A 19,824-nucleotide genomic window follows, 5' to 3' on the forward strand; every position below is an offset into this window, starting at 1 on the left:
AGCAGCTGGTGGTTTCCAACTGTTGACCTTTGTTAGCAGCTCAACTTGTAACCACGATGCCACCTTGGCTCCTGGCATAGCGACCCTATCCGTCTCACTGCTATGGGGTCGATGCAGATGTATAATGACCCTCTACACAGGGTGGCACTGCCCTTCTGAGTTTACAGTGCCTGTTTACGAGAGCAGACAACCCCATGTTTATCACAAGAACAGGCTGTGGTTTGGACTCACAGCCCAACTCGTAACCACTTCGCCAGCTGGGCTTCCCAGATCAAAACAAGCAGTATTAAAAACACAAAATAAAACAAGGCACCATCGCCAAAACACAAAACTGGTTTGAGATTAGAAAATCAATAAATACAATCCAACCTATTAACTAAAGAAGGAAACCACGTGTCAGCTGCAGCTGCAAAAAAAAAAACAAGTGTTGAGAAAATTTAGCATCCATTCATAAAAAAAGGAAAAATAATTCTCAGCAAACTAGAAATGAGAGACAGCCTGATCAAGGGCATTTTCAGGACACCTAGAGCTAATACTTAATGTGATGGTGACCAACTGATTTGCAAACGACATGTTTGTCTTTCTCCCCAAGATTTACGACAAGACAAGTACAGGCTCACCACTACTAGGCAACAGTAGATAACAAGCCGTGATTAGCTCACTAAATCAGAAACAAGAAATGTAAGGCACACATAAAGGAAACAAATATGAAATTGACTGTGATGGTTGCGCAACTCACAATAGGACTGAACGATTAAATAGCGTGCTATGTGAAGTATATGGCGATTAAGCTTTCTTCTATGGCAACTACAAACTTCGGTTACTTATTTGCACGGAACATGGTTGTCTTACGTAGAAAATCACCAAAGGGGACATGCAGATGGCAAATCAAAGTATGAAATGGCGTTCATCTTCCCCAAGGTCACTCTCCGTGGTCGAAGCACTTGACCGCACTCCTGGAGCCCTGGGGACACAGTAGTTGTGCGTTGGGCTGCTAGCCTCAAGGGGAGCAGTTCAAAACCACCAGCCGCTCGGGCGAGGACGACCGGGCTTCCAGTCTCGGACCGCGCAGGTGCGATTCCCCCCTGCCCTCCAGGGTCGCTGTGAGTCGGATCAACTCCGTGGCGGCGAGTTTTCCGGGGAGAAGGCGACCCGAGCGCCACTGCCCCCGGTTTTCCCGGGTTCTCCCGCCGGGCGGTCCAGGGCCGAGTGTCCGGGCGGGGAGGAGCTGGGTACCGGCCGGCTCGGGGGTGGGACCCGGCATTCTCCAGCTGGCCAATCACGGGCGAGGGGAATCGTCCCCTCACGCAGGAGTTAAAGCGGATTGGTTCTCCGCCTCGTGCTACGCGCCTTCCAATCAGCCAATAGGAGTGGGGGCGGGGCCTGCCTGGTCTCCGTGGCAACCCGGAAGGGTTGTGCGCTAGGGAGGCGGTTCCGGGCGAGCCCCGGTTGCGAGAGCCCGGCGCCCGGATGGGAGTGACTCAGGTGGGAAGGGAGAGGATTTATGAGCGTGCAGGATGAGAGAGCGAGGGTAAGAGGGATCAGCGACAGAGATGGAGCACGGTGGGAGCGGGGAGGGTAGCCTCGCCGCCTCGGTGGCCAGAGAAGGATTTAGAGGGGGTCCCAGCGCTGTGGAAGAGGGAAGCTTCCAAGAGGATGGAGTTTAAGCTATTAGGAGGTTGATTTCAGGGAGCAAAACGGAGACAAAGTATTGAAAGGGAGTCGGAGCAAAGGTTTTTAAGGGGACAGAGAAGGTGGACGAGGAATGGTATTCTAGATGGACAGAGAGGCTCTCAGAAGAGCCAAGCGAGGGATTATGGAGGCAACGGAGTTGATGGGGACAGTAAGGGCTTATAGAGCCAGACCGTGGAGGTCCTAGGAATATGGGAACGATATTTATGTCGTTCCTATGAATGTAGGAAAAACGTGAGGGGTGTTGGAAAGGGGCCGTGAGAAGGCTATTGTGGATCCTAGAAGTATTATGGGCAAGGGTTTTATTATGGAATCGTGAAGATGTTACAGTTGGAAAGAGAATGTAAGTGTTCGGTAAAGGTCTTGTTGGTGGCCTTTTGAGTCTGTTCCTACTCGTAGCACGTTTAGGACCGAGCAGAACGGCCCGATCGGGTTCCCAACGCTGCCCTCGTCAGGAGCACATTGTCGGGTCTTTGCTAGAGTGACTTGTGGGTTCCTCCCAGGTATCAGCCCAGCACTTAATCATGAGCCACCAAGAGTTGTCTGGATACGTGTTTTACAGGAGCAAAGAGAAGACCGCTTGGGGGAACCAAACACAAACAAACAAACAAAAAACCCAAGCCCATTGCAGTTGAGTTGATTCTGAAGTTCATAGTGATTCTGTGTGTATCACAGTAGAACTGCTCCGTAGTGCTTTCAATGGCTGGTTTTTTGTTGTTTTCTGTTTGGCCATACTTCGTCAAGACTTTCTTTCTGTCAAGTGCAGGCTGATGGCCTTAACCCTCGGGAACTCTTTTTTTTTTTTTTCCCCATCAGGAACTCTTGTAGTGATGGGAGTGATTAAAGGGGACAAAGAGGGGCTACAGGGACGAGATAAAAGTTGGAGAGAATTGATGAGTGCTCCAAAGAGGATGGGTGGAGATTTTACAGGAGGCGAGGAGAGATGTGTGAGATTGAACAGGGGCGATGGTAGAGGGAATCTAGTCCAGTTCAGAAGTCGCACTGAGCCACAGTCCACTCCCTACCCCCAGGCGTTTGAGCTTCTGCCTGGAAAGCCCCCCAACGACCACTTATGCCTGGCGATGATGGCCTTCTTTCTGTGTTTCCCCATAGGCATCATTGCCTTGATCTTCTCTATCCAGGTGGGAATCTCATCACCCCGTCCTCACCCTTCCTCTCCTTCCTGCCGCTGACCCTGATTCAATTGCTTCCTCCTCCTCCCTCCTGTGCTAGAAGCCTCTCCTGCCAAACTAACAAGATCACCCCCTTCACCCTGAGTTCGTATAGCCCCTCACAGTCAACGTAACCCTTTTGAACCCATGTTACCCCGTTCCCCTTCTCCCTTCAAACATAGACGAAGCACTGCAACAGGTGGAATAACCGGGCCCTGGCAGAGGAGACCTCCTACCAAACCTTCTACATCGCTCTCATAGGCATCGGGTTGGGCAGCAGCCTTGTGACCGTCATACTCATTCTCATTCTCACAGATGTGCTCTCCCGATAACCCCTCTCCAGCCCATGAACGTGCCACCAAATATATACAACATTGTCGCTCTTGCTGGTTCTAAATAGTCCTCTAACCTGGATGGGATTCCTACCCCTCGATGCCTGCAGTGCCAAGTGCTGCCCGCCGGGGTCGGCAACTTGAGGTGCTTGATGGGGGGGAGTGGTGGCTCACGCAGCTCCTTGGACCAGAATTCCAGACTCTGGAATGCAGCCAAGGGCTGGGGGTCAGGAATGAGAGGTTGGGGCACTTTGTGTCCAAGGCATGCCCCCTCCCACCCACATTCATGCATCCTCACACAACTCTAAACTCACTGCCAGCGAGTCCATTCCGATGGATATCGACCTGAGAGGACAGGACAGAACTGCCCCTACGGGGGTTCTGAGACTCTTTCTGAGAGTAGAAAGCCACCTCTTTTTCATGCATACCCTTCACAAACTTAGATATGCCTTCGGGGGCTATGACTGTGCTCCGTACCTCTATCGCCGGGACATACAGGAGCCTTGTCAGAAACAGAACTTAAAGCATGCTAGTGGTATATCAAATAAAACCCACCATGCCAATTGGTCACAAAACAGGAGTGCTTTTTGCACACATGTAACCTGTCCACGCGGAAATTTGTGGCCCACGTGGTGGTGATTTCACCATCCCCTAAGGCAGCAGTTCTCAACCTGTGGGTCGTGACCCCTTTGGGGGTGGGGGGGGGTTGAACGACCCTTTCCCAAGGGTCACCCGATTCATAACAGTAGCAAAATGACAGCTATGACATAGCAATAAAAATTTTATGGGGTGGGGGTGGGGTCAGGGAAAAATAATAAGTTTATGGTTGGGGGTCATCACAACATGAGGAACTGTGTGAAAGGGCTGCGGCTTGAGGAAGGTTGAGAACCACTGCCCTCGGGTAGGGGTGCTTGGGATGAAGGCAGTCCAGGTAGAGAAAGCACACACACCACTTCTGCTCTCAGTCCCTTCGATGGACCCAGTCTCAGGGCCTGATGGGTGGTAGGGCCTCTGGGAAATGTAGTCTCTGACTGGCCGGCTGCCGCTCCAGAGCTCTCTGAGATGTTCCTTGAGCCGAGGACTGGAAGTTAAAGTGGAGGAACTACTCAAAGGAGACTGTGTCCACAGAGTTCTCATGCGGCGGGCACAGCAAGTTAAGGAATGCCTGAAGCTAGGATGAGTTTGACGAGTCAGGGAACAAAAAGGCCATCAGGGTAGCCGTGAGTAATGTCACACGTCCACCACCATCCAAAATGGGTTATTGTTGCAGTGTTCTCCTCTGTCTTTAAAGGTACTGCTGAAGGTCCCCAAGATGACCCCCACTCCTTCTCTCCTCCAGGGGAGATACTACAATACGTCTTCACCTTTGACCTGACAAAAGTCTCCCCACAGGAATACTACACCCAGCTTCCTCCTCTAGGCACCCAATGCCCCCCACACATGGTTCTGGGCGAGGTGATGCTGGACACCCAGCGATGACCCAGAAAAACCTATGTTAGGGTCCCAAAGAGACCTGGAATCTCAGATACCATTTGAGCACATTTAATGAGTCGTAAGCAGGAAAAGACAAGACAAGGACGCACCATCCAGATGAGGGGAGACCACTGGCCCGAGGTCATTATGGCGTCCAAGGATTTACAGAGACTCGGCGACGTTACTAGGATCTGGGAGGGCGAAGCAAACTGTCACCGAAGCATGATTTGGCAGTAGATCAATAAATGGCAGTCGCAGGTCGGCCCACAGGAGCAGAAATGGGACAGCGAGCGAGAGGTACATTATGCTAGAGCTAACGAGAGTTCTGGTTCCGGTCCTCTGATCAAAGCATTCAGGGTATGACTCATGACTGCGTGACCCTAGCTAGCACCTCAGTTTCCATCAAGGGCACAGCCAGATTAGTCCCTAAGGACTATGCCCCTTCTCCCCGGACTAGCTAGGAGAGTGACAGCAATCCAATCTTTAATGCCCTCTGCCTAAGGGCAAAGTGATTCAAACTGTTGGTTAATGGGCAGAAGGAAGTCAATGGAGGCTGAATTTATGTGGAGCGTTATAAATGGATTTAGGGCTCTCACTGTAAACTTGTTTGTGTTGGGTGCCATCGAGTTGGTTCCGACCCATCAGGACCCTATACACACAAGAATGAAACACTGCCCAGTCCTGCACCATCCTCAAAATCCCCCTGTTTGTGTTAGGCTGGGTTGACTAGAGAAACAAATCCACCGACACTCATGTATGTGTAAGGAAGAGCTTCATAGCAGTAAGTAATTGTACATCGAGCAAACAGCCCAGCCCAGTCCAACTCAAGTCCCTAAGTCCCTCTTCAGGCTCACACAGCCGCGTGCAATGATGCAGAATGCAGGAAGATGCCCGGTTGGTAGGTGCAAGTGGTGTGGATCCAATGGCGGTGGCTCTGGCAGCAATCGGTCAGCCAGCAGGAAGGTGAAGGCACTGAGAAGGGACATTGCCAGGGCCCTCCTTATGAGGACATGACCACACGGAGGTACCATCAGACCGTGACCTGATTGACAGATTGAATACCACCCCTCCACTTTTATGTATCGTCAAGTTGACATGAAATTATTTCACTACTATACTCCGCTTGAGACCCTGGTTTCAGCCACTGTGTCATTCGGTTAGATTTCTCGGTTCTTTGCTTCACACCGAAGCCTGTTTTGTGATCCAAATGAGTTTTTATGAAGGAACAGAAAAGTTTCAGGTTTTACAGTCTCAAAAGGGGACATGCTATTTCTGGAAAGCATGCCAAGCTGCAGGGAAGCTGGAAGCCACAGGGGGTTCACAACTAGGCATGGAAAATCATGTGGAAAAGAACAGGCGGAACTGGGGACTCTCCGGGGACCAAGAGGTCAAGACTCTAAGCAAGAGACTACGAGAGCAATTGAGCAAGAACCCAAGAGCCAAGCACATGTGGACCCCAAGTCGGCCAAGAGCAGGCCCTGAGGGGGCAAGACCAGAGCAGAGAGAGCTCGGGCCTTCCCACAGCTGGGGTGTTTAAGACCTCTGGCTGGAGAGGCATGGGTGACGGCATTGGTTGACCTTCTTGATGAACCTAAGGTGTCTGAGGCATTGGTTTTACCTGGACCTACAGGGTCCTAGTCTGCGCATGCTCAGTTTGTCACGGATTTTCATCGTCAATTTAGATGTAGCCATTTTAACAACGTAACCATACTGTACTAATTAGCCTGAGCATAGCCTTTTTGTACGGACCCAAGGGTGGCCAATTTGCAGATAATTCCTCTTGTAACTGCTGAGCCATTGCCATTTATTTCTGAAAATGCTGATAACCTGTCTAAACCCCCTGCTCCAAGTTTCCCTTGTCTCCATCCCTTGAGCTGCCACCTGCCCCTTGTGCCTTTGTGTCCAAATTCTCCATACAGAGAACTTGTGCCCCTTTCTCCATACAGTGGAAAGCCACCCTGCCCCCATGCCTTGTTTATAAACAAGTATACAAACCTCCCACTGTAAGCACATGGGGTCTTAGGAGAATGAGCCTCTAGCCACCCCATGACCTCGGGTTATTAAAGGCTTAAGAGCTTTAATTAAGGTTGCGAGTGGGTTAATCGATCACGTCCTGGCACAACACACGCTATTAGGTCGCTCGATTAGGGACAAAGGGGGGGTGTCTCCCCAATACCTGCATGGGGCCCCAATACAGGGGTAAGAAACCGATCACTAATTAGACACCTATGGGAGAGATTCAAACTGAGCATGTTCAGACACAAGCCCCCTTCGCCCAGGTGGGAGGTTCCAACTCGGATCACAGACTAGGCCCAGCCACATGACATCGCACAGGTGGGCTTAGACTCAGCCAATAGGATCAGCCATTGCCCCTAACCACGCCTCCTCCCGCCCCCCAGGATGCGTCGGGAGAGAATGAGAGCCAGGGACGCAGTCTGGCATGCCCGCTTGGCCTGTGGCCGCCAGTTTCTCTTTTACTCTGCCCTTGCTCAGGTGCCTGAGGGGAGTCCCTCGCATGTGTGGCGGGTAAATGCCTGGGACCGTCTGTGGCCCGAACCCCTCTTGGTCCTCGGGGATTCCCCAGTTCCTCCTGTGGAGGTTTCACACTCCTCTTGGCTCTATTCTCTCCAGGTGAGTTTTCTTACCCGGTTGCAAAAGCCGTCTGGCGGGCTTTCCAGAGATCATGTGGACCCTTTGGAGATTCTAACACCTGACATCTTCCCTTTCCTTCATAAAAACCCACTGGGCTTAGAAAACGTGCTTCCGCGTGAATTCCTTCAGCGTGCAAAGATAACGCAATGCAGAATCCAGGAGCTAACAAATTCACCACAGGATGACAAACGGACAAGTAAGTGGTGGGCTGTACACCATAGCCTTTCACAAACTTCGTGCTCAAGAGTTTAAGCTCTAACGCAGACCTCATTTCTGCCCTCAGAAAAGTCACAGTCCGGGGGAGAGCTGAGACGTGGCACTAGACAGAGATGCGCCTTAGGCTGTCATGTACCCATTTGCGCACTTGTCCCCCTTGTATGTCTCTTGCGGTACCATCGCCAGAGCAAGCTTCCACTGCAGGCTCTTTCCCCGCCAGTGAAAGCAAAGCAGGAAGCCAAGCTCAACGCTCCAGCAAAGAGATCTATTAGCGAAGCGCCTTGAGAAGGGAGACATGAAAAAGGCTTACTGGATGTAGACGCATCTTGCAAAGGGAGCTAGCAAGAGACCTGAAAACACAAGTCACGTCTTCCGAAGGAGCTCATGTTTATTCGTGAAAGGTGGTGGAGAGTTCCGGGAATGGAGTCCATGTGGATAAATAGGGTCCAGGTAATTGGTTGTGAGTGCAAGAAGTATTCAAAATGGAGTCCGTTGTGGACATCCCCTTACAGAAGGGTCTCGGGCAGAAGGCGAGCCAGTCAGGGTGCAGTGTAGCAACGATGAAACATACAACTTTTCTCTAGTTCTTTAATGCTTCCTCTGCCCCCCCACCCCACTATCATGATCCCAATTCTACCTTAAAAATCTGGCCAGACCAGAAGATGTGCACTGGTACAGATAAGAGCTGGAAACACAGGGAATCCAGGACAGGTAAACCCCTCAGGACCAATTATGAGATTAGCAATACCAGGAGGGGAAGAGGAAGGTGAGGGAGAAAGAGGGAACCGATCACAAGGATCTACATATAACCCCCTTCCTGGGGGATGGACAACAGAAAACTGGGTGAAGGGATACATCGGACAATGTAAGACATGAAAAATAATAATAATTTATAAATTATCAAGGATTTTTGAAGGAGGGTAGGGGAAGCAGAGGGAAAAAATAAGGAACTCATACCAAGGACCCAAGTAGAAAGCAAATTTTTGAGAATGATGATGGCAACAAATGCACAAATGTGCTTGACACAGTGGATGGATGGATGGATGGATGGATGGATGGATTGTGGTAAGAGTTGTACGAGCCCCAAATAAAATGATTTTTTTAATGGAGTCGGTTGCAAAGGCTTCTGAGTGGGATATCATCACTTCTTATGGGATGGCGTGCCTGCACCTGGTGGCTGGTTCCTCAGGTTCAAATCCTCTGGCTAGTCTCTGCTCCTGGTTGGGCTATCCTTGGTCCAGGGCTCAGTAAGCGCTGACCAAATGCTGAATGTTTCAGGCCTGGGAGTGGAACTAAACACATTCTTCTTTTTTTAATTCTATGTTCCACTTTCCTCCTCCAAAAACCATTTTATTAGGAGCTAATAAAGACATCCTATCATCCCACAGTACAATCACATCAAGCAGTATTGTACAGTTGCCACCAAATCCATTTCAAAACATTTTCTCCCTCTTGAATTCTTTGAGATCAACTCCCCCTTGCCCGCCCACCACCGCCACCGTACCCCCTGTGGGATACTAAGAAGCTGGATGAAAATATTCTCTCTTCTCATAGCCACAGAATTAGGAAGGCCAGCCTTCATGGGGAGACTCTCACAGTTGAGAAAGAAAAAAATAATAACCAATACGCATTCTCCAGCCATTCCACAACTCCCCCCCCCCTTAAGATGCTAATGTAGAAAACGTATGGTGCCTGGCTACCAAAAGATATAGCATCTGGGGTCTTAAAGGCTTGAAGGTAAACAAGCATTCATCCAGCTAAGAAACCGCAAAGCCGACATGGAAGAAGCACACCAGCCTGTGAGATCACAAGGAGTCGAAGGGATCAGGTTTCAGGCATCAAAGAACAAAAAATCATATCTTTGTGAATGAGGGGGAGTGCGGAATGGGGCCCCAAAAGTCCATCTGTAGGCAACTGCACATCCCTTACAGAAGGGTGCCAGGGAGGAGGCGAGCCAGTCAGGGTGCAGTGTAGCAACGATGAAACATACAACTTTTCTCTAGTACCTAAATGCTTCCTCACTCCCCGCCACCCCACTATCATGATCCCAAGTCTACCTTACAAATCTGGCTAGACCAGAGCATGTACACTGGTACAGATAGGTACTGGAAACACAGGGAATTCAGGGCAGATGATCCCTTCAGGACCAGTGGTGAAAGTGGCTATACTGGGAGGGTGAAGGGAGGGTGGGGTGGAAAGGGGGAACCTATTACAAGGATCTGCATGTGACCTCCTCCCTGGGGACAGACAACAGAAAAATGGGTGAAGAGAGACGTCTGACAGGGCAAGATATGACAAAATAATAATTTATAAATTATCAAGGATTCATGAGGGAGGAGGAGCGGGGAGGGAGGAGGGAAATGAGGAGCTGATGCCAGGGGCTTACGTGGAGAGCAAGTATTTTGAGAATGATGAGGGCAACGAATGTACAAATGTGCTTGACACAATTGATGTCTGTATGGACAGTGCTAAGAGTTGTATGGGCCCCCCAATAAAATGATTAAAACAAAACATGCGAATGTTAAGCTGTTCTCTTAAGGAACCTCTTCGCGCCAGGCTGTACACGCCTCTCTCTAAAGCAGACAAGGCTGATTTTATTCTTACCACTCTAGGAGCCAGCCTTTTCCTTTGTGTCTTAGCTGCCAGGCACTTCAATGGAGCACCTACCATTTTCCTGGAAGAGAAAAAAGGGCCACATGCATATAATTCTCCAGGAACAAACTCTTCACACATCCCGGCTATAACCGTGGTTCGCAACTATGGGTCGTGACCCCTTTGGGGGTCAAACACCCCTTTCACAGGGTCCCTTAAGACCTTCAGAATACACATATTTCCAGTGATCTTAACAACAGAGAGACACCACTCCTGGATCTGTCTCCAGGTGGGCCCGCCCATATGCAGACACGCCCACTTATGAGTCCCCCGCGTGAAGACTGTTACCCATGCTACACCATGCTTCAAGACAAAATTCCCTTTGTCATTAGAAATAACTATTTCACAATATATGACTACATATTGTTTTGTGATTGATCACACTGCTTTAATTATGTTCAGTTTGTAACAATAAAATACATCCTGCATATCAGATATTTATAACAGTAGTAAAATGAGTGATGAAGTAGCAATGAAAATAATTTTATGGTTAGATGCCACCACAACATGAGGAACTTTATTAAAGGGATGAGGCATGAGGAAGGTTGAGAACCACTGTCCTATAATACGTTAAGTTTAAGTTACCTCCTACAGACACCTAGATTGTCATACATACGGACTGTCAAGAAAATGCTTTCCTGCTAGCTGCTATTTGAAGTTCTCCTAGAGTAATTGTCACCATTTTTCTGCCTTGCTAGATACTTTTGTTGAAATGGTCCCCCAAAAGAAGTCAGGATGTCTGAGAGGCACGCTTTGCCTAATCTATTGTGTAGCTGCCTGATACACATATATACTGTTTAATAAACTAGCTCTCTCTTAATTCCAGGATCTGGAGAGGTTCCTGATGCTCCGCTGTCTTTTTCTTCCACAATCGCACACAAGCTCCTCAGGACCCATTCAGTTGTGGGGCTGGACCCCATACCCCGCCCCCAACCCTACCCCTAGGAGCCCTTACTCTAGTCCGTATTCAGGGGTCCTCAAACTTTTTAAACAGGGGGCCAGTTCACTGTCCCTCAGACCCGTTAGAGGGCCGGACTGTAGTTTAAAAAAAAAAAACTATGAACACATTCCTATGCACATGAAGTAAAAAAACAAACGGGGCAAAAACACCCAGGGGGCCGGATAAATGTCCTCGGCGGGGCGGGGCGGGGCGGGCCGTAGTTTGAAGGGCTCTGCTAGGTTCATCTATCCTGCGTTTCATAACACTTTATCCTTACAGGGAGGAAACATCTTATTTTTGCAAGGTGTAAAGCAATCGAGAATGATGTCGCTATTTAATATGCCACAAGTTTAAGCATCAACTGGATTTGGGGTGTGGTAAGGTCCTTATGTGTGGGCCTGGAGAAACCCCTTAAAGTCATCCGAAGTTGAAATACGGGGGTATCGAAGAATGCATGCTGGAGAAAGATTGAGGTCATACGTGTCCTCTGGTCCCTCACCCAGACAGAAGTCACTTGGATTCTGAAATCCGAGTACTATGACCGCATCCCTTCACCCGATTCTCACTCTCCCCTGGAAAAGAGTGCACATCTCCAGGGGACTGAGCAACAGAATCCTAGATGAATGCATACACTGGATGGTGTAAGATATGGCAATATAATACACAGGAAGGGTCCACGGGGCTGGTAGGGTGGGAGAGGGAGGAGATCAAGGGGAGCTGACCTCAAGGAGTTCAAGAAGAAAGAGGACGTATTGAAAATGATAGCAGCCATGTGCAATTAGGCCTGATCGCATGCAGGAATGGATTGCAACGCTACCTGCAAGCGCTCCGAATAAAATGTGCTTTTTTAAGGAGTGGGGGGGCGGGGCATAGTTCATGTCCCAGGGGGTCAAAATAGCACGGAGGAGTGGGATGCCCCCCGCCGCGTGGTTTCCGCAAACCGGAAGCGCGCGGGGCCGCGGGAGGAGCGTGGGGAGCGGGTGCGGACGTGCTGCGCCGGCGCGTGCGTCGTGACGTCAGAGGCAGGCGACACGCTCCGGCGGCGGGAAGGTGGGCGTGGCGTGGCGGGGCGGGGCGGCGGGCCGACATGGAGCCCCTGCCCGGCGCGCGGGAGCTGAGCTCCTGGACCGCGGAGGAGATGGGGGCGCCCCCCGCGGCGCGGGCCTCGGAGGCGACGCTGCGCAGGTTCGATCCGGCCCTGGAAGGAGGGGATGCACCCGCCACTGGGGATCGGGACGCCGCGAGGGAAGACCCCACGCCGCCCGACCCCCCCAAGGGAGAGTGACCCCGAATTATCGAGGAGGGCGCCCCACCCTGGGAGCAGTACCTCCGGGGAGCAGATTCTGGATTTGAATAAAGAGGTTCTGGCGGTGACCCCCCCTCCTCCTGAGAGACCCTGGCCCCAGTGCAGATCCTCCGTGAGTTGTTGAAGGCCCCCCCGCGCCCCGTGTGGAAAGAGGATCTCCCTAGTAAGGACGTCTTTACAACCGTTCATTTCTCCCACGCTCGGGCCACTGCGGACTAGTGGGACTTAGCAACGCCCACACGCGCCTGGGGCTTGAATCAAAAGCAGAGATGACCCAGGCCTGCCAGTGAGAGGGGACGTCTGAGCAATACGTCATTCATTCCCCACCCCACCCCCAACTCTGGAAGTAAGTGGAGATAGCCATCTCCCGCCAGAGAGTGGACATGCCCAGTGAGAAGCCCATCCTTTCAGTGACCAAAGTCTCCTGAGAAGGGAGGATCCGGCCTCCAATGGGACAGGCACAGCCCTCACCCACCCTAGGAGGGGTACCTTCCCGTGAAGGCCTTCTCCCAACAACGGCCTCCCCGTGGGACCCCCCTGACATATGTTACACACTGTCCCTGCAGGTTGTGTCTGGGCCAGGGAGCCGACATCTGGGCCTACATCTTTCGCCATGTGCACAGTCAGAGGTGAGCCTAGCTGGGTGGGGTGGACTGGGCAGGGGGGCCAAGTGAGGCCCATTGCAACACCTCTTTCTCCTATCCTTTCCCCGCAGGAGTGTCAAGAAGGTCCGGGGGAACCTGCTCTGGTAACTGTAGCCCTCCATTATCACCCTCCCCACTCCCACCCATCCCATCAAGCTCATCCCGACCCATAGCCTCCCCGACCCCCACCCCCCCGTGCTGGAAGCTCCTGTCATCCCCTGACTCTGGCCTCATTTTCCCAGGTACGGCCATCAGGACAGTGCAGAGGTAAGCCTCACACATTACAAGAGTCTCCTTCATGCCAATAGGAATTGTGGGTTGCCTGCTGTGAGCCCACCCTGTGCTGGGTTTTGCTGGGGACACTGAATCTCAACACAGCCGGATGCATTTCAGGGAGGGACACATACGAGCTGGAGGCAGGGGTGGGGCAAAGTGGATCGGGTACTGAGATGTGGGGCCTAAGTAAACATGGAAACCAGGCTGAAGACAGAGTCCAGAAAGAGGGGCAGGTGCAAGGGAGGTACTGAGGCCAGCAGGGGACTCACTGCGTGAGGGCCCTGGCAGCATCTATGGGAGGCTTGAGGGGGCTTCAGGACCCCCGGATGTGAGGTTCAGGGAAGGAGAGTTAAGGGCCAGGTCAGAGATGTGCGAGTTATCAGGGCAAAGCCAGGAGGCAGACTTGGGAGGCAGAGAGTCCTGGGACAGCACCCAAGTGCTCTTCTATGCTACGTGCTGCCTTCCGGGACCCTCCGCCCCTGCACAGTCAGGCTCGATTGAACCCAGACCAGACTGCACACCACACTGTACCTGACCCCACCAGGCTCATCGGAAGTCGGAGCTCGAAGCCACCGTGGCCCGCCTCCGGGCAGAGATCCAGGAGTTAGACCAGAGCTTGGAGCAGATGGAGCAGGACACTGAGGCTCAGGGTGACCCATGGGGTTGGGCCTAGGGGGAGGTATATTTGGCCACCCGTGCCATGATGGCGCAGTAGTTAAAGCACTCAGCTGCGAACCCCAAACCCACCAGCCACTCCGTTAAGGAAAGCTGTGGCAGTCTGCTCTGTGAAGGCCACGGCCTCAGACACCCCGCAGGGCAGTCCATCCACTCGGTGGCCTCAGCTCTGATGGTTTGTCTGTGCTCCTCCCACAGACAGAGCCATGGAGCAGACCCTGCAGAGCACACAGACTGCCCAGCGGCGAGCCCTCCTCCTTCGGGCCCATGCGGGGGCCCTACAGAGACAACAGCGAGGGCTCCAGGCATCCGGACAGCGGCTGCAGAATCAGCTCCGGCGCCTGCAGGACCTCCAGAGGTGAGCCTTGGGTGTCCAAAGACGTGGGCACCCATGCCTTCGCCTTAGATACGAGTGCCCATCCCCAAGCCCTGAGCCATCGCTCTCAAAAACAAAGGTGAGGAGACATGAAATGGCTTGCCCCAACTCGGAGGGGCGGGAGAACCCAGAGCCTTAGAGGAGCATCCAAGGTCCCCTCCTGGGCACTCTCCCACTTCTAGCCTCCGTCCATATTCTCTCTCCCCCCTCTCCTTTCCCCTCCCCCCCTCCCCCTCCTCAGGAGCAGGAGGACTGGTCTCCTGGCTCTTCTCCCCCACCTGCCCATCCCTTTGGGTTTATACTCTGTGAAGCTGGGACTCACAGATCATTGCTAGAGCCCCGGGGCCTAGAAGGGCACTGATGCTACGTTGCACACATCAGTGTGTGTGTGGGGGAGGGGAATAGCAATAAGCCATCGCGGAGCTCATAGTGTGATGGGATGGGGGTGAAGCAGGGCACAAATGATGTTGTCTGGCCTTAGATTGTAACAGGATCCTTGGGTTATAGCCACTGGGGCCACCCCTCTTGTGAAGGGATGGTGGCTCCTGGGATTCAGGCTGGGTGGGCCGTCAACAGCCTTGCTGGCGTGTGGGAGGAGAGGCAGTGGGACACAGGCATGTGTTAGCCCAGCTCCCAACACCAGGGTCTCTAACCTCACCACCACGCCACTCTGCAGGAAGGCCAAAGTAGATGTGACCTTTGGTCCCCTGACACCAATGACCCTGGGCCTGGAACCTGCAGTCCTGGTAAGGGTCCTGGGCCGGTGGGGAGAAGGGGTGGGGCATCTGGACCCCCCCTCACACCCTGTCATCTGCTCTCCAGCATGATGTCCGAGCGGCCTGCACCCTCCGGACCCAGTTCTTACAGAACCTCCTGCGTCCCCAGGCCAAGGGAGGCAGCACCCCGTGAGTACTCCTGGGGCCCTGAAGAGCCTGGGCTGTGAGGTCCCGTGTTGGCTGTGGGCATAAGGAAACCTACCCCAGACAGCGACAACCCAGGTGACAAGGGCTGGCGCGCTGGATGCTGTCCCAGCTTGGTAAGGCAGAGAGGGGGATTCTCTTTGAGGGGAGAAGCTTACCTGGGGCCCAAGGTCAATGGGGTGTCCCCGGGAGGCTGCCCAGGCCCCGACCCCAGGCAGGCAGGGTGTCACTGGGCAGTTGCCCTCGGGCAGCTCAAGTCGAGCCAGTGAAGGTGGACTTGCTTTCTTCATCCGTAAGATGGGGACATGGCGGTCCCTGCCCCATCGGTGATCCTCGAGGGGCGATCCAAACGCCCCTCTGCAGAGTTGCTCTCGGCCTCCCAACAGGACCCCTCGGGAGGAGCAGTTTGGAACGTCCTACCATCAGTGGCTGAGCTCAGTGGAGGTGAGGCAGGGCGGGGGGCCTCTCGGGAAAGAAGAGACCACACCCTCCAGCCCCATGAGCAACCCTGAGTTTGCTCTCGCCCCGGGGGCCCCCCTCCTGTCTCTGACTTGGCCCTTGTGTCACCTCCAGGCCCTGCTGACAGAGCACCCCCCGGGCCACGTCCTGGCTGCTCTGCAGCACCTGGCTGCCGAGCGGGAGGCGGCGATCCGGACCCTGGATGGTGAGGACCAACTCCCAGCTGCAGAGACATCCAGGTAGGCAGTGGAGGGCTCCGCCAGTAAGAGCAGGGCAGAGGGAGGGGCGGGCATGGTGACCCGCAGGTGGAAGTGGAGCAGAAACTGAGTATGGAGGCACTCCGCCTGCCCCCTCCCCAGGTCCCAGCCCCCGGACCAGTCCGACTCCAGCCAGGCCCTGCCGTCTACAGTCCACCTCATCCAGGTGACCGAGCAATGCCCTTCCCCGACTCCCAACACCGCTCACCCCCTCCCCTTTCCCCCCCCCCCCCCGACTGTGACTATGCTGACACTGACACGGAGCCTGCCTCCCCAGGAGGGCTGGCGGACTGTGAGCATGCTGATCACCCAGCGGGGCCCCCTGCTGAAGGAGCAGCAGGTCCTGAGCCAGCGTCTCCAGAGCCTGCTGGTGGAGACCAAGAGAAGCACCCTCGGAGACAAAGAGAGGTGAGGGGTCTCTGCTCAGGGGCCTCCTCTCCCCAACGGTCCTGGGAGATTGGCCTTCTATTGCTCCATCCCTGCCTCCCGGCCCTCTGTGGGGGTCGTCCTCCCGTCTCAGCCCCCTTCCCTCCAGGGTGGTTAGCCAGAGACCTTCCACCCACTCCAGGCTTGTCGCCCAGGCAGGCCCTGGTGCTGGGACTCCGCGGCTGTGGGCTGTGGGCAGAGCTCAAGGCCCTGCGTGCCCAGAGCCAGGAGCTGGAGGCGGCTGCCGGGCAGCGGCAGCTTCTGCTAAGGGAGCTCCAGGCCAAGCAGCAGCGGATCCTGCACTGGCGCCAGCTCATGGTGAGGGCCAGGAGGAGGCTGGGAGCCTCCTGGGCATCGACCCAAGGGCAAGGCTCCGAGGGTTTACAAAGGAGGAGGCCTGGAACCAGGAACGCAGGGCGCGTTTTCCCAGGGCAGCAGTGGGGTGGGGGCAGCACAGGGAGGGGAACGCCATGGAAGAGTGGAAACAAACGCCTCTGGATTGTTAGCTGTCAAACCAGTGACCCGCTCGGGGAACCTCCACCCAGCCCACAAGTAAACATTCCCCCAAAGCCATGTTGGACTGCTATCCACAAGGGCAGCAGTTCAAAACCACCAGCCGCTCCGAGGGAGAAAGAGGAGGCTTTCGTCTCCCATAAAGAAACCCACAGGGGCAGTTCCACTCCATCCTGTCGGATCCCCTGTGAGGCAGCTTCCACTCGATAGCAGGGAGTTGAGTTTGGTTTGGGGATATAGTCGGGCTGGGTTGTGGTAGAGGTGGGGGCAGAGCCGACAGCTGAGAGGTGGGAAGGAAAACCCGGTCTCCAAGGCCACCTGCTTCTCTAGGAGGAGACACAGGAGCAGGTCCGCCTCCTTATCAAGGGAAACTCGGCCAGCAAGACCCGCCTCCGCCGGAGCCCTGGAGAGGTGAGCTGGGGCTCGGGCTGGACGGGGGGCCCAGGTATGGCGTGTCTGGGCGGAGGGCCGAGCATGGGCTGGGTGGGCTCAGCTTCCCTTGCTCTCACCACTCAGGTACTGGCTCTCGTTCAGCGTAAGGTGGCCCCTACCTCGGAGCTGGTGGCGCCCCAGAGCCAGGAGCTGCTGCGCTGTCTGGAGGAGGAGGCCCAGCATCTGCCCGGCCTTGTGCTGGGCACCCTGCTCCGGCACGCCCCTGGAGGGTGAGCGGCCGCCCTGGGTCACCAGAGCTCGCCTGTAGCCATTGGTCAGATGCTCTAGCACCCGAGCCCCTGACTCACCTCCAACTTCCCGGGATTCCAGACCCTCACTCTCAGCCCCCAGATCCCACCCAACCTCTAGTTTCCCTGCAGGTCAGCGCCCCTGCCCACGGTGCTGCCGTCCATCCACCAGCTGCACCCCGCCTCCCCAAGGGGCTCCAGCTGTGCAGCACTAAGCCACATACTCGGGCTGCCTGCAGGCAAGGTGAGTGCCTGTCCCCTGCGGCCTGCCCTTGCCCTGCTCCCGCCTGCCCTACCCTGCCCAAGGTGGCTGTCCCTCTTCCTTCCTCCAGGCCCCAGAGCTGCTCCTCCCAAAGGTGGCCTCTCTGCACCAAGACCTCATGTTCCTCCAAGGGCAGCGGAGCTTGCGGTGTAGGGATCTGCTGCACCTGAAGACAGGCCTGACCCCCGGCCCCTCCGCCCCCGGTAGGCCCACCCTGCTGTCAGGATCCCTTGGCTTCCCACGTAGTGACCTTCGAAAGTAATGATATCCTGAACTGGCTCTGAGCTTTTCCTGGGTCAAGGCTTGAACTAAATCCCCGCCATTTGGTCGCACAGCCAGCCCATGAAGTGGGGTTCCTGGGCTCCCGTCTTCCTGAATTACCGAGGCCCAGGAGCCTTACCTGGCAGACCTAAATACCAGAGCCAGGAGCTGAACCCAGGCAGTCTGACATGGGGCTGAGCTCTTAATTTCTATGCCACACTCCTGTCAACTTGCCAAGTACCTACCCATTCAGGATCACCAAACGGCTAACAAAAAAAAACAAAAATCAAACCTCACTGTCATTGAGTTAATTCTGACTCACGGTGACCCTGTTAGGGCAGGACTACCCCCGTGGGCTTCCGAGACCAACTCTTTACTGGAGTAGAAAGCTCCCCTTCACCTCCACGCCCAAGTCAGCCCCCAGCAGTCACCCTCGTCCCTCCCATGCCCGCACCTCGGAGCAGATGGTTGGTGTCAGATTTCCCCAGTCGCCCGCTGGCCTAAGACCTGACATAGCCAAGGTGCAGACAGGTCAGGTCTCTGACCCAGGTCACAGGACAAGGGGGAGGTGGGGGCAGGACCAGGCTGCCTCAGTCTGCATGGCTGTGAAGCTCGAGAGGGACTGGGCTGGGTGACCGTCTCCTGGAAAGGGCTGGAGTATCCAAGGGAGATACGGAGAAGGAGGGAAAAATGGGCCCTGGCGTGCGGGAGTAAGGTTTTCCCAGGAGTGGTAAGCAGGCGACACAAGCCCCCAAACGCCAGGGCGAGAGCTTGGGTTCTGAGTCAGGGAAGGCTCTACCTAGAAGAAAGCGGGTTTAAGCTGTAGGAAGATTGCTCGGTGCTGGGTGGGAGGTGGGCTGGAAGCTCAGGAAGGAGACTGAGAGGAAGCAGGGGGTGGAGGGCAGCAGAGTGACAGGGTAGGAGATTGCAGACACAGTTATTGGGAAGCTGAGTGCATCGGGCGGGGAGACTTCTTGGAAGGAGAAGCTTGAGTCTGGTGGATGGTGGGAGGGCCCTTGAGACAAGGGCCTGGGGGCAAAGACAGACGCTGAAGCCCAGCCTGGCTGGTGAGAGACTTGGTGGCCTGCGGCTGTGAGGCATGAGGTACCTGAGGACTCAAGGTGACTGCTGGGTCTCTATCTCCAGAGCTGCTGCAGATGCAGGCGTCACAGGAGAAGGAGCAGGAGAGTGTGGACCAGGCGCTGGGGCGGTTGGAGAACCTGCTGAAACAGGCCTTGGAGCGGATCCCTGATCTTCAGGGAGCTGTGAGAGACTGGTGAGAGGGGAAGCCCGCAGGCCAGGGCTGAGCTGAGGGGAAGAGTCAGGAGTCAGGCAGGGGGTAGAAGCAATCTGGTGGGGTTGGGGGGGTGGGCGATGAATAGGAGGCAGTAAGAGTCTGGAGGACCAGGTCTTTTCTCTGACACCATCTCCTTTCCACAGGTGGGAGCAGCCAGGCCAGGATGCCCTCACTGGGGAGCTCTGCCAAGGTCTGACCTTGTCCCAGTGGCGGCTGCGCTGGGTCCAAGCTCAGGAGGCCCTGCATCAGCTGGGCAGGTGAAGAAGAGTCTCAGACAGGCGCCAAGAGCATCACATTCATTCACCTCAACACCCACCTCCCCTAATAAAACATTCAGAAGAAG

The 19,824-nt window shown here is 54.6% G+C and overlaps 1 protein-coding gene and 1 long non-coding RNA gene across 2 annotated transcripts; both read left to right on the top strand.

The window, feature by feature from the left end:
- Window positions 1–1,442: 1,442 nt before the first annotated feature.
- LOC142431307 (uncharacterized) lies at window positions 1,443–3,238 on the top strand. The gene is made up of 3 exons (XR_012780819.1): window positions 1,443–1,531; window positions 2,724–2,834; window positions 3,047–3,238. It is a non-coding gene; the product is annotated as an uncharacterized LOC142431307 (long non-coding RNA).
- An 8,952-nt stretch (window positions 3,239–12,190) lies between these two features.
- HAUS5 (HAUS augmin like complex subunit 5) lies at window positions 12,191–19,824 on the top strand. Its single transcript, XM_075537247.1, has 19 exons — window positions 12,191–12,314; window positions 13,002–13,064; window positions 13,151–13,183; window positions 13,322–13,346; window positions 13,900–14,005; window positions 14,229–14,388; window positions 15,083–15,152; window positions 15,229–15,311; window positions 15,713–15,770; window positions 15,900–16,024; window positions 16,145–16,208; window positions 16,320–16,450; window positions 16,624–16,786; window positions 17,312–17,392; window positions 17,498–17,643; window positions 17,794–17,905; window positions 17,994–18,126; window positions 19,331–19,460; window positions 19,625–19,824. The coding sequence occupies exons 1-19, from the start codon at window positions 12,217–12,219 to the stop codon at window positions 19,740–19,742; spliced, it is 1,899 nt and encodes a 632-aa protein (XP_075393362.1). The 5' UTR covers window positions 12,191–12,216; the 3' UTR covers window positions 19,743–19,824.

Source organism: Tenrec ecaudatus, chromosome 18 (genome assembly GCF_050624435.1).
Source record: "Tenrec ecaudatus isolate mTenEca1 chromosome 18, mTenEca1.hap1, whole genome shotgun sequence".
Lineage (NCBI taxonomy): Eukaryota > Metazoa > Chordata > Mammalia > Afrosoricida > Tenrecidae > Tenrec > Tenrec ecaudatus.